Here is a 14,680-nt window from a genome sequence, read left to right as displayed (position 1 = left end):
CATTTAAAACAGGAAATGCAGCAGTCATAAAAGGCAGCTTCTGGGTCATGCCAGTTCATTTATTCCTTCAGCCACATAAAGTTGTGCATTTATGACTTGACCGGTAATGGTATGGATCCCAGCAACGTCATTTGATTTAGTGAAAAGATATCGTTATACAATTACGCGGTACAAATAAATGTTGCCTCAGAGGCAGTGATCTACCATTAGCTCAACCAATAACTGGACCTGGCTTTTAATCCGCCTTTGTCACGCCAACTGCACGAGCTCGAAGAGGACCCAGGAAACAAAAATCAAGAAAAAAAACTTTCTGTTACAACGTAAGGACCATAAAATAACGAAATACTGCAAGGAGCGAAAGCGGGAATGAAATGGGAACTTATTAAATGTAAAGGTTTCTTTTCATTTTGAAAGAATTTATATTTGCATATTGAGATGTATTTTCTACCCAAGTTTTAATTTCACATCCTTCTGAATGTGAATTATTTTAAGTACTTGGACAAAATAATGAATTCCTTAACACCTGATCCCATGACATTCAAATATGGGCAACAAAATCAAGATCCAAAACATGAATCTTTTTCTGATAAAAGCATATTGCGAACTTCCAGTAATTTGTTTCAACGCTTTTTTTCCGAATTTGCAGGGGTTTTTTTTCTATTTTCCACAATCTTGTATGAATTGTAAAAGTTCTGGAGCGTTTTGAGACATTGTATTTTTTAGTTGCACTGACATTGCCATTTCCTATTCCAAGCGTCCTGACCACACGCGGAGCAGCAAATCCGTCCTCTTCATTTTCTACAGGATCAGGTTCAAGAGCAAAACTTGCTCTGAGGTTTGCTTTACATTTTTTATTTCAGAATCAAAAAACATAATAAAACCGTATTCTGTGTGATTGTGGTTCAAAGTCAATTAAAGTAGATTCGTCCTTGGTGAACGCCGAATACCAATCTGCACTACACTGTGTATTGATACATTCAAATACAACTCATTAACGCCAATGTGGACCTCCACTCGCGGTTCTTCGCTTGAGATCCTGCAGAGAAAGCGTTGAAAATTGTGCTTTTCTTTAAAAAAAACCTTTGGTTCTGAATGTTTAAAAAGCACATTCAGTGTCGCACAAAAGGTAGCTGCAGAATATAAATCTTACATTACGAATCATATAGCTTACAAACAAGGAGAGGCGTCTCAGGGGAAGAATAAACCTTCCACATCAAACATGACCGGTGCAGTTCAAGAACACCAGGGTGCAATTAAAGCATTAACCGTGGAACACATTATCACAGCCACTGTCACCAACTCGTTATACTACCCTTACTGGAACACGCTCTCACTACCAAATCCTCGTTCTTAACAAGCTCGTTTCCGGTTATTTCACGTTATTTTGTTTAAAAGCTGCCCACAACCAAGTTAAGGTCGTCCGTACTGTGCGGTTATTAACGCTGGGTAGCAACGTTTTTGGACGTGGGGCAAAGGTGAATTGCGGTAAAATCAAATCGGTCAGAGTCGCTAAACGTTGTAAGCAGTGTACATTTAAAACTGACATGCTAACTCAATTGTCAGAAAAAATATTTCCAATCCCTGAAAAAGAATTTCACATCGAAGGAATTCACGCCACAAAGTATCCTGAATTGTAAATAACTTCAACAGCGCTGCTGAGTGCTGTCTGCAATTATCAGGAGTCTAGCGATCCACAGGGCAGCGGGAACAGGTTCATGTCTTACTTGAAGGAGCAAATGTCTTTCTCCCTTTTTAAACCCCGGTCCCTTCAGAAAAGAAAGGCGGCCCAGCAGCTTTCAAATAACGCGTTATCTTTTAAGTAACAAAGCAGTAACGATTTATTTATAAAACGTTGCTTCTCCCCACCCGCTCACCCACTTTTTTTGTCACGGCGCCGGTCGGTCCCGGAGTTTGACGGGGTGTGTGTGTGTCAGTGCTCAGAGCGAGTCCGAGCTAATAACACCATCAAACTTAAAGTAGGTCTTTTTCCAAAAGCATAAGGGGTGCGACAGTTCGGGACAGAGGTATTGGGAGCAGTTGAAATGGAGAGAAAGCGATGGACTGTTACCGGCAGAAGGAAAACGGCCTGGAAAAGTTAGCAGAGGTTGGGGGAGGTAGCAGATCCATTGATTTTTAAACTGAATTTCAAGTGAAGGAAGCGGTGCTAACCAACACTGAACAACGTCCACTCAATTCGGGACGATGAGGCATTTTGTTTATATATACATTGGTATTAAACAGCACAAACAGGTTGGAATTTTGTAAGAAAATTAAAGGGGAGAGGATTAGTCTCGAGTGTAAGGGGGACTCGAGTCTGAGATCCTGGCTTTGGAATCTAGGTGCAGGGGCTGGAGGCGGGAGTCTAGGACTTGGAATTTGGGCTTGAATCTGGAGGTTGGATTAAGAGACACAAGTGACAGGACAGAGCAGGTCAGCGGCAATGCCTGGGCTGTTGTCCATACCCCTCACTCTCAGCAAGACTCGGCAAAAAAAATAGGGGGCGGCTTCAATGATGTGAATTCTGAGGGCTCTCCCCTTCGCTTACCTTGGTTATGCCCCGCGGCCCCGTCACACCTCTCCAGCTTCCAGCAGACCAGGCAGAAGGAGTAGTAAGTCCAGCAGAGGAGTGCCGTCCGAAGGGCTGCTGCCGTGCTCCGCCGCCGTGCCATCGCTCGGCCCCGGCCCAAAGTGCTCGCTGTCTGCCTGGCAGTGACCCGGGGAGAGCGGCTCACGTCTCACAGTCCGCCCGGCAGCGAGGGAGATGCTCAGCACTCTGCCTATATATGTGCAGACTAGGCACCCCACACACACACACAGACGGGGGGGGGGGGGGAGGTGCAGACTCTGTACCACACAAACCGGGGAAGGGGGAAGTGGGGGCAGAGGGGGTAAGGTGGAGAGGAGGGGTGGATAGAGATGAACTAGGGAAGAGGTTGATCTACACACTGCAACTCCCGATCCCACATCCCCCCACCCCCCCTCAGTCACAGACACTTGTCTCCAGAGGTTGCAGGATGCTCCCCACCCCCCACGCTTTTCAGCTGGGTCTAAACCACTCAAGACTGTTTTATGTAAGTGTGTGAGAGACATTCAGCTACTTCATGCGCATATGCTACCGAGAGAGACTGGAGGCGGGGGGGGGGGGGGGGGGGTGTGGGAGGAGTAACTCAGCGCAAATCCAGCTATTGCACGGGCCTGTCAATCACCCTCAGCGCAGCACCATGCCCACTTCCCAGCCGGCTGCAAGAAGTTGCTTCAGGACTTGCTGCAGCCGCCAGCTCTCTGCCCCTCTGTACCAGGAGAAATTTATCAATTCTTCCCGCTGAATATGATCGAAAGCCTGGTTTCTCAGTGGGGGGACAAAAGATTCCCATTCGCTCCATATGAGGTCATTAATAATTGTGGCAGCCAGAACACCGGATCCCAGTTTTCAGAGAGAGAGAAAACAATGAGACTGTGTGATATAGTTCCAAATTGCTGGGGGAAATCCCGGAATCACTTCTACAGATTGATGTTGTAAGACAGGGTCCCATGCACACCTTTCCTGAAGGATGCACAATGCACCTGTTTTTGACTTTACCAGAATTTTGACACAAAATTTTTTACAGTTCTAACTTCTGGATAGATCGGCACTTTTCTTGGACTCAGAAAGACATGTTCTTTTTCAATGAATGCAAAATAAGTTCACACCTTTGAAATCACAGATATCACACATTTAAATTTCTGCGACAAATGTTTTTTCTTACACTTGTAATACTTTAAGTCGCGATTTCAGCATACCGGTGACACCGTATTTAGTTTATTAGCAACATGTTCTAACACTCGGTAACTGCCCTGAAAGCTGCAACAATGGAAATCAGAGACAGGTCAAAACTGTTTTCAGTTCAAGTTCCATGAAACCAATCAAAATTGAAATTGAATTTGTGCGAGAATTTGTAACTTTGGTGAATGGTTGACAGAATCCTTGGAGATGTATTTGCTTGTTTATTCTCCGGGGGTTCGGCCGCATAATTTGAGGTGAGTGGAATACCCCTTAATTTTAAAAATACCTATGTTAATGATAAAACACTTCCTACTGGTTACCTGCTGTATTTGCACAATTGTGTGTCTATTTTCAGCGCATGAAACGGTCTGAATTATCGATTAGGATAAGATATAATTTGACCTTGATGTACGGTATCATTTCTCTTTAATATTTCGTTGTTGTTTTAGCAACCTGCTATAACCTGGGATTCTTTGCATTGCTTTAGCTTGGTTCAAACTTCTTTCTGATTTTTTTTCCCCCAATGTACTTTGCTTCTATACAATTTTCACCTCTTCCAGCTTATTTCCCGAAGCTGACCTGTTGAAAACCACCTTTCCTGAGCTGTGCGTGCCCTGCATTCCCATTTACTCTGTCGGCTTCCAGTTCTCTCCCCCGTCAGCCCGCTCACCTCCCTCATTTTGCTGCTAAATCTCTTGATCTACCGAGAGTGAGACGTCCTCATTTGGTATAGTTTCTTTCCCCCAAACGCTGCAACTTTCCAATTTCTAGTGCTGGTGTCCGAGCCTTCGACCTGACTGGATTGTAAGCAGCACCTATGCTGTATTCATGACATCCCACGTTCACTGTCAGCGCCACTATCGCACACTATCCAGCTCCCCAGCTCCACTCCCGATTGCTTCAAAGCTGGAAGCTTCGACGGGTAGGTGCAAATCTTAAAGTTAAAACAATTGCTGTAACCGTATCGGCATTACATGGCAAATTATATTTGCATCGCCAAAAACGTTATCAATGTCACTCTCAATATTTTAATAGACAAATCGTTGATTTTTTTTAGAACTAACAGTGAAGTCACAACATTGCAGCGAAGCAGCAATATAGCCCTTCCTCCATCTGCGGCGATAAGCAATGATGTCAGAAAAAAGAAACGAGAAACAGAATTATTGATCAGAACCCGCCACGAAGCTGCAGAAAAAACAAGTCACAGGGGGTGAAATTGGTCCCAGCCGGCAGCGCAGATCCGGCTCCTTGCCCATGGGCGAGTTTTCACCGCGCTTGGTCCTTACACTAACATATTACACAATATTTTCTAAGTCAATGGAAAATGAAGACTGGCGAAGTGTATAACAGGCTGTTTATTCACTATAAGCCATTTCAAACTGCTAGCATAGACCAATTTCACCCCCAGAAACCTATTCAGTGGCATATCCAATGGCATGCGTGTGGAGAAACTGATTTAAATTACAGAGTGCATTACAATGCTGACTTAATTATTCAAAAAGTATGAGGTCGGCCTCAACAGTGATCAATATCTTGGGTTATCCCTTCACATATCTTGTGCCACACATTTTAATATTATATATATATAGAACCATGAATAACAAGGTGTTACAAGACAGTGATGCAATGCAGATGATGTAATGGCCTCATAATTGAATTTCAGTATATATACATTTATAGTGATGGATATCTGTTTCTGTTTGGTTCCCTTCCTTAACTCACTGGTGTTTCTGTTGTGGGATGGTGTGCAGTTCTCATTTATATTCTGAGGGTGTGAGCGGGAAGGTCAGTTCCCAGAAGACCTGCATTTTACACACATGAAAATCAAACCTAATGGTTCACATGTTGTAAAATAACACTTATTGGTAGGCAGTAGCACGCAGTGTTCAATAATTCATTTAAAGGCAAGTCTCAGATTCTATCAGGGACCATTGCACCCATAGAATAGATAGAATGCTGTTAAACTTCATGAGGGAATTGTTGAATCAAATCTCTTAACAGATGTTTACCATAAGGATGTTTCAACCCTGTTTTGACTTTAATAAGCATTGGTTGCTATCACAAATTTTGATTTAACAAATGTTTAAAGTCACTATATTAATTATATGGGAACCAGGTTAGGCCATTCAGCCCCTAGAACCACTTAGATCATGGCTAATCTGTACCTCAACTCTATATACACAGTTTTGAAATTAATGTTCTGGTATGTAACAAAACAGGATCTAGATCAGGGCCCAGGCTTTGCTTATGGGAAGACCAGTTAAGAAGTTGCAGGCATCCTGACCCTGGTATTTAAAGATGGTACAGAAATTTGTAATGTCTAGAGGAATGGGTAGAATGTGATTCCTAGAGAATTGACACACTGTGTTTAACTTATAGCAGAAACATATTTCAGAATAAAATCAAAATCCTATTTTAACAAAATCCAATTTTATGGCATCAGAATGAAGAAAGATCAGTTGGGCCATCATGTACCAACTTCTACCATTTCTGCAAAGTTTGGGAATTGCTAGATGAAAAAAGACCAAAGTCCATCTTGTTCACTTTCCACGATCTTCATGGTCACATCATATAATGATAATGGTTTTCTTGGCCAATCATAGTAATCAATTAGTCAACAGCAGACACAAATGTGAAATGAGGAAAACCCTAGTAGTGAATAGTTGGGAATCATATGGTCAAAGTAACCCATTCCTCTCAAGCATGCTACACTTTCCACATGTCATGTCTCAACTTATTCACATTCTATTGAATGTGATCAATCTAATAAATCTATGAAGAATTTTATGACCCCTCCCAACAGCAGGATTTTCTGAATTTGAAGTCAATGGATTCTTGGGGCTGAATTTTATGTTTGTTGGGCAGGCAGGCCCAACCTAATCAGTGGCCATTTTGCACGGGTGGGCCAATTAAGGCCTGCCCAGCGCGTTTCAGACTCCCGGGTACAGCGGGAAATTCAGATGTGCAGCTTGCATGTATAGACAGCCAGTTCCAATGGGGAACCAGCAGTCTGTATAAAGAAAGGCCAGGCAGCCTCCTTTAGGCTGTTCACCATGGCCAGTGACCGGGCTCCAGAGGAGGTCAGGGCAGAGGAGGAGAAGGGGGGCAGGCTGCAGGGTAGACCAGTGTGCCACTCGGTTCTCCGATGCCTGGCTTGCTGCCCTCCTCGAAGAGGTGTCATAACATCGGGAGGTGTTGTTTCCCGAGGATGGGAGGAGGAGGGCCCCCCATGATACCAAGCAGGCATGGCAGGAGGTGGCAGAGTCTGTTAACTCTCAAGATGCTGTGTGGCGCACAGGAACCCAGTGCTGCAAACGCTTCAATGATTTGTTGCGCTCTGGAAGGGTGAGTACCATGTCGGCCTTGACCATTTTACCCAGCAGGTAGCCTTAGCCTTTGAGACCCCCGCCCCCCTCACGTCTTAGTGTCTATACTGCATTGCGAATTTGGTGCATGCTGGTTGGGCAAACAGATAGTGACCATACTTACATCAGCCTTAATGGTTGAGGAGAAGCTGGGCTCTCCCCACAGCATATGTTGGTGTTTGTCGCATTTGAGTAGTCTGGAGGCAACCTGCAGGGGAGGCAGCTAGACACATACTCAGAACTCCAACACATGTCTTAGTGATGGTGATGAGATTGTGGAAGGGGAGCCTCAAGGTGTCGTGGCCCAAGAGCCATCTGCTGGCTTCGGCGCCACACCTAGTTGCGCCTCTTTTCCATGGGCGCTAAGACTCATGTGTTATTCAAAGTGATGGAATCTGAATATGACCAAGGTGGACGTTGGGGGAGGGGGTTGGGACCAGCCGTACTATCTTCTGGGGACTGATCACCAGGACAGGAGCCACTGGAGGCCTCAGTTGGGCCACTGTGGTTGGGGTGTGGCATGCACGTGCAGAGTACATAAGCAATCAGCCCCAATAAATGCTCTTCCCTGTTCTGCAGGCAAAAACAGAGCACAATAGCCGGGAGCCTTTGTGGACTGGTGGTGGGCACGCCGTGTTGAAGCATGTAACCACCTATGAGGAGCAGGCCATGGAGTTGGGGAGGAGGCAGGAAGCCAGGTCGGTAGGTGTTGGCGAGGCTGGGATGCTGCAGCCAGGTATTTGAGGGCCACAGTCCCATCCATTCTGTCTGCCCACCATCCAAAGCACTGACGATTGCTGCAATTGTTAATGCAGCAACACTGCTTATTCACAGACTGATACAGTCAGACGTGTGGGTCATACACAAAGGTCCCTCGGCCTCTTGAGGATGCACGTCTCTAGCACCTTCTAAAGTCACCTTATCCCATTTGTGACCACGATCCCCATGGCCTAACATGCCATGGCATCACTGCTGCACATCCAAGTACTTATTGCATCGTAGGAGGGTGTGTACCTCCAGCACCCTTTCAGCCAGTGCGCCCCACATTACTCTGTCCAAAAGGTCCTCAGCACCTCACCTGTCAACCTCATGGCACTCAAATAAATGCCACCACATTACTCATCCCTGCACCAAGGGGAAATGTTGCCTTCTGTCCACCCTTTCTCTGCCCCTCCTAAGGGTATGAAGGTCAATAATGTGACCTGTCAATCTCCTGTGCTCCATGGCAAATGTCGCAAGTGTTTGCAATGTTTCCTCAGCACCGCACCAGGCCAGCATGCATCCTGGTCAGGACCCTCTGCACTCTCCCCACTCCAATGCCATCCCTCCCATTAAGCGCAGGTCACAACTGAACGCAGAAGTGTAGCTGTGACCTCGACAGCGTTTTCTACACTTGAAACATGACCTCCCTTTTCCTAAATTCTATTCCTCAGCTAATAAAGGCAAGTCTGGCTGTGACCTTGTTAAACGCCTTATGTTCCTGTTCTGCTACCTTAACGGGTCTGCCCAGCAAGGTCCCTGTAATCGTTGTAACTTTCCAAGGTCCTACCATTACTCATGCATTCCCGTACCTTGCTTGTCTTGCCCAAGTGCTGAATCTCACACTTATCCACACAATATTCCATGTGGCATTCCTTAGGCCATCTGACCAGCCTGTCTGTATGAGCGTGTAATGTTTGGGCCTCCTCTTGACTATTATCCATCCCACCAATGTTCATCTCCTTAGGTTCTTGAAGATTAAGCGTATTATGAGCCTGGGGGGAAAGGGATGAATGGTGCTGCTGACTGAACGCTAACTGATGCACTGCCCTTGTTGTTAATTTCAGCATCACCACCGCATGGTCACCAGCACGAAGTCCAGAGCCCCCCCCTCCACACCTGAGGAGCGTCACTTGCAACTTGCATCACATCATGTCAGTGAGCCAGGCACCAACGCAACGACAAACACAACGGTGGGGATTATAATGTCGGCTAGTGTCCTGGGGCATAGTGGAGAGGGCACTTCACAATCGTTGGAGGAGATGGCCGGGACAGAGAGTGCCAATGGACCCAGCAGCCAGAGGACTGCAGGGGACCAGGCACATGCTGAGTCATGCAGTGACGATGTGCCTCTGGAGAAATCAACCATGCAGCAGCTGCAGGACAAGCGGCAGGATGCGCTGGAGCATCTGGCAGGGTTGCATGAGGGTGTGCTTCACTTGGTTTCTGTGGTGAAGGAATCCAGGCAGAGTGTCAGTGATGGCATGAACCTTAGGACAGAGCTTCAGGCTTCCTCCATTGATAGATTGGCGACTCTCATGGAGAGGGGCTTCCAGCAGATTGAGAATCATCTGAATGGGTTACGGTCTGACCTGCAAACCCCCACAACGCTAATGGCCACAGGTGATCATTCGCAATGTGGGAGATGTTCTGGGCACCAAGTGTCCCAGCTCAGTGCCCATGCATCTGTGGCAGGGAGGTCCAACGTGACCTCACGTCGGGCGCAACAGCTGCCTGTTGTTGCTGCGAGCTCCTCTCAGGGCGCTTCGGATGAGGGCAGCCACTCCTCCGCCCCTCTGCCATCTGTTGAGGCTGCGACAACTGGGGACGTGCCAGTTCTGGAACTGGCCACCCCCTCCCAGGCGGGGCCAGCACAGGCTCCAAGGGCCAGGGGACGCCTGCCAAGGTCATCGAGCCAACAGGACAGCAGAGTGAGCAGGCTGTCTCACAAGCCACTCCGAGCGATGGGGCAGCACCTAGACGTAGCACCTGCAACCGTAAGCATAAGACATGTTAGGCATTCCATAGGTATGTCACTGGTGATTTTGTGTTGGCCCTAGATTAGGGTATGTTTCATTATCTGTGTCAGAGTGATGTTTGTTGTTTATTTTGGTGGCAATAAAGTCCACATTTCTGACCATGGCTGAAGGTGTTTCCTTTGTGCTGCAAATGTATGTTTCACAGACATTGCATGAGTGTTTCAGTGGACTTTGATGTTTCTGTACTAAGCCCTTAGTTGCAGCTGATGAGGTGGAAGATGTAGCACCTAAGTGCCATGTGTGGAAGCGCCAGGCAATGCTGGTCCTGCAGATCCATGTGTGTGGAGCTAGCTGAAGATTCGCTGGATTAAAGTGTCCCGGATGTCCCTGCCTCCTTGGTGTAGTAGCGGGTCGGCGTGCTGCCCCTCATCATTGCCCTGTGCTTCCTCATCCTCTGAGCCACTGCTGGATTCATCATGTGCAGCCTCATCCACTGCGTCAAGATCTTCATCGTCAACTGCGTCCCCCCTTTCCAGCGCAAGATTGTGCAGAAAGCAGCATGCTACCACTATCAGAGAGACGCGATCAGGGGGATACTGGAGTGCGCCCCCTGAGCGGTCCAGGCATCGGAAGCACATCTTGAGAAGACTGATGGTTCTCTCCACCACAGCCCTTGTGGTGCCATGACTCCTATTGTAGTGCTCCTCAGCTTCTGTTCTTGGATGGCGGAGCAGCGTCCTGAGTCACCTTCTGCGGGGATAGCCCTTGTCACCCACCAGCCAACCATCCAGCCAAGCTGGAGCACTGAAGAGCCCCGGCATCTGGGAGTGCCTGAAGATGTAGGCATCGTGGGAGCTGCCTGGGTACCTTGCACAAACTTGCAGAATCAGCATCCTGTGATCACACACTATCTGCACGTTCATGGAGTGGAAGCCCTTCCTGTTGATGAAGGCACTGGGCTCACCTGCTGGCGCCTTGTTGGCCACATGTGTACAGTCTATTGCACCCTGGACACGGGGGAAGCCAGCAACGGCTGCGAAACCTCTGGCTCGCTGTGCCTGACTTTCCTGGTCGCAGCGGAAATGGAGGAAAGTCAATGCCTGTCTGAACAGAGCGCTTGTAACCTGCTTGACACAAGTGTGGACAGCTGATCGGGAGACACAGCAAAGATCACCCACCAAGCCCTGGAAGGAGCCAGATGCATAGAAGTGGAGGGCAACTGTGACCTTCAGAGCCGCTAGAATGGGGTGTCCACCCACACAGTTAGCGGAGATCTCAGGGCCAATCATCTGACAGATATAGTTCACTGTCCCCTTGACAGTCTGAGCCTCCTTCGGCACTGCACCTCAGACATATTGAGGTAGCCACTTCTCTGCCTGTATACCCTGGCAGCAGGATAGTGGCATCTTCTGTGGCTCCTTCCACCTTGGACTACCTTTTGGCCCTGCACCCCTTGTGCCTGCGCCTTGCTTCCCAAAGGTGGCTCCCCTGGAGGCTGATTGTCCACTCCTGGCCTCCTCCTTATTCTATCCCTCCCTTCTTCCTCAGAGGAGCTGCCTCCAGTGCAGATGTCAGAACCCATACCCAAGCCAAATGGAAGCTTCCGGAAAGCGGCAGGCCCGATAAAGATTACTGTCTGCAGACTGGTGAGCTGAAACTTCAAAATACAGAGAAAGCTGTTGGAAATTGATCTGAACTGGTAACAATCACACAGGCAAGTTTAAAACTCTTTCTGCAACAAATACTTCAGATAAAACATTAACAACCCCTCTGAGCCCACATATCCCACCCATGGATGAGGTTTGTTCAAAAATCAGTTACCCGCCTGCCCATTGCGTCCATGCGCTGAGCCGAAGATCGCACGGGCTCCTCAAAATCAGCGTCAATTGCCAAGTTAAGGGCCTTAACAAGGCCTTTAATTAATGGCAGGCGTGTGTCACGCTTCATCACGCATCCACCCCCCTAAATATCGCATTGTCGCATGCTGACTCGGGATGCTCACCCAACGTCAGCGCGCGACATTTTAAGCGCTGACGTGCAGGCTCCGCTACCCGCACGTCATCTATAAAATTCTGACCTTGAAATGCTTGTTGCATTTTCTGGTCCCATCCCTGCAATGACAGGACCATAAAATTACACGGACTGTCCCAGAGTGTTATTTTCAAAGTGAAAGCTACCAAATTTACATTTGAGTGCATCAGTGTTAACGGCTTCCTCCATCTCTTTAGCAAACCTCTTCAATTGATTGACCACTCTCTCACAAAAATATTGAGCTGCACCTTAACTCCCAAAAGTCAAAGTTATGTCAGAAGTTAAAATGCAGAAACTCCAGTGGTAGGATGTTATACGAGCAGGGTTTTACGATCCCACCAAAGTCATTGAGTGTTTGAATGCTTCACCACATTTTAGGGGCAGCCCCCTCTACAACAGGGTTGTAAAATTGCACCCTGGAAAAAGAACAGAAGCACCTCGAGTGCAAGCATTCTGGGTTTTAACAGAGTAGGAAGTGGGAGGGAAACAAATCAATTATGGGAAGCAGGTTAGTTATTTACACATTATGATGAGGTTGTGCCTTTGTTTGAGAAGTCATTCTATTTTTCTCCACAGGCATTCGGATTTCTCAGACCTTGGGAAGCTCAGTGGCTTACAGGACGCTAGAGGGCTGAATCGATGAGGGAATTGCCTTCACAACACTGTGGGTTCAGGATGAGCAGGAGGAATGCTTTCTCTATGACCAACTAGCTCCCAGTAACCCATCCCCTCCCCATCACTCATGAGCTGTCTACTCTCTCCCCCTCTACCAGTTAACACACCAACCACCACTGGATCCTTCCCAAATCATTAGAACACCTCACCCCAATCACGATGCAGACTGGTACTCAGCTCCCATGACGATGATTTGGACCTCCATTCCCGCACCACCACCACCTCTGCCCCAGTGATTGGGACAACCCCTAAATCTCTCCCATTCTCACAGCATGCTTACCTGCCTTCTTGGCTTTGGCCTTGTAAAGCCAGCTTCCCCCAAGGGGTCTCCAGCCTGTCAATCAGCTCATCAGTGAATGAGAGCCTCATAGAAAAGAACTTAAATCAGCCCTGCAGTTCAATTCTGCAGAAGATATCGGGAACCATTCTTTTGGGTTCCCAGACCTCACAACAATTCAACCAGCCTACCATGCCCAGAAAGAACTCACCTCTAGGCTTCAAACCAAACCATTGTTTCAGCAGATTAGTTTTGAATTTACCTTTCTCCATGTGTGAGCAACATTCTCTGGTTCTACTGTTCTGGACAAGTGAAACAGGTTTTCATGATCCATATCGGATGTAATTCAATTCTTCCATTCATTCAATCATTCTGGTTGTTTTTTCCCTGTATCCTTTCAATAGCTACATTTTTTTGGACTGTGGCGATTAGAACAGTACACAATATTTTAAGTGCAGTTACACCAATGATTTATAAATTGGCAGGATTACCGTACTATTTCAGCTCACTATTGATCTTTAAATACATGCCTGTATTTGATTTGCTTTACAATGCCACAATAGATTGTTGTGCTAGCTTCAATTTGGCAATCTGAATCCCCATATCTTTGTTTTCCTGTGCACATTATTTACTTTCCATTCAATTAATAGACATTTCTGGGAATTTTTGTTCCCTTGTGAGGCACTTTGCATTTCCCTACTTTGACTTTTATCTGCCACCTGTTTGCCCAATTCCCAAGTTTGTTCAAATCCTCCTATAGTTTACCCTGATCACCTTTGCAGCATACAATGATCATTGACTTTGTATCACCCACAAGTTATGCCACTGTGCTTTTGACTCCGAGTTCCAGATTGTTTATGAAGATATTAAACAAAAAAGGTCCCAAATAGACATCTGTGGGATCCCAGAAGTAACAATCTGTTAGGTTGATGACAGTTCTTGTGTCGTTATCCTCCGGGTCCTATTGATCAACCAATTACATACATTTTGGAATATATCTCCACTGATTCCCACTTTCTTTATTTTTAGTACCTTACCAGAAAGACTGGGCTAAAGCCTTATTAAAATCCAAGTTCACCACATCCTATAAAACTCCTTTGTTACATCTTCAAAGGAAACCACTAAGTTACAATAACAAGATCCACCCCCCGCCCCCGCCACCCACCTACTTCCTTGGCATAGTTAGGAACATAGGAAAACAAGACTTAGTTGCAGGAGTAAGCCATTCAGCCCTTCAAGTCTGCTCCGCCATTCAATAAGATCATGGCTGATCCAGTTGTTGTCTCAACTCGACTTTGCCATCTGCTTCCCATAACCATTGACTCCCTTGTCAATCAAAAATCTGTCTAACTCTGCTTTGAATAAATTCAATTACCCAGTCCCCATTGCTTTCTGGGGAAGAAAATTTCACATGCTAATGACACTTTGAAAGCGAAAAATTCTCCTCATCTCTGTTTTAAACAGTAGACCTCTTACTCTTAAACCCTGTCTCCTGGTTCTAGTTCCTCCCTCAAATGCACCATGATCTTATCTTTATTAATATTTTCCATAACTTTAGCCACAATGGGCACCAAGCTCACTGCTCTGTAATTTCCTTGCTCATTTTTGCCACACTTTTTAAAAATGGGAGCAACATCTACCTTTCGCCAGTGGTCAGGCATTTCTCCAGTATTCAGTAATTTCTGGAAAACCTGTGCCAGAGCCCCTGCAATTTCCTTTTATTTTCTGAACGATCCTCAGATACATCTTGTCAGGCCCTGAGATTTATTCAACTTAAATGTGCACACCTATATAGCAACCATGCTGGTTATAAAATGAATAATGTTACATC

The 14,680-nt window shown here is 46.5% G+C and overlaps 1 protein-coding gene across 4 annotated transcripts in view; it reads right to left on the bottom strand.

The window, feature by feature from the left end:
- The window catches only part of LOC121276977 (ephrin type-A receptor 5-like), a 373,321-nt gene extending 370,559 nt beyond the window's left edge, over nucleotides 1–2,762 (bottom strand). For all 4 annotated transcript variants that reach the window (XM_041185740.1, XM_041185741.1, XM_041185743.1 and 1 more), the window contains exon 1: nucleotides 2,546–2,762. In XM_041185740.1, coding sequence (XP_041041674.1) covers nucleotides 2,546–2,669 — 124 coding nt within the window. In that variant the 5' untranslated portion in view covers nucleotides 2,670–2,762. The remainder of the gene's footprint in view (nucleotides 1–2,545) is intronic.
- Nucleotides 2,763–14,680: the final 11,918 nt, after the last annotated feature.

Source organism: Carcharodon carcharias, chromosome 4, assembly GCF_017639515.1.
Source record: "Carcharodon carcharias isolate sCarCar2 chromosome 4, sCarCar2.pri, whole genome shotgun sequence".
In the NCBI taxonomy this organism is placed as follows: domain Eukaryota; kingdom Metazoa; phylum Chordata; class Chondrichthyes; order Lamniformes; family Lamnidae; genus Carcharodon; species Carcharodon carcharias.
The sequence above is the reverse complement of the archived record's forward strand: the minus strand, read 5'-3'. Positions and strand labels throughout refer to the sequence as shown.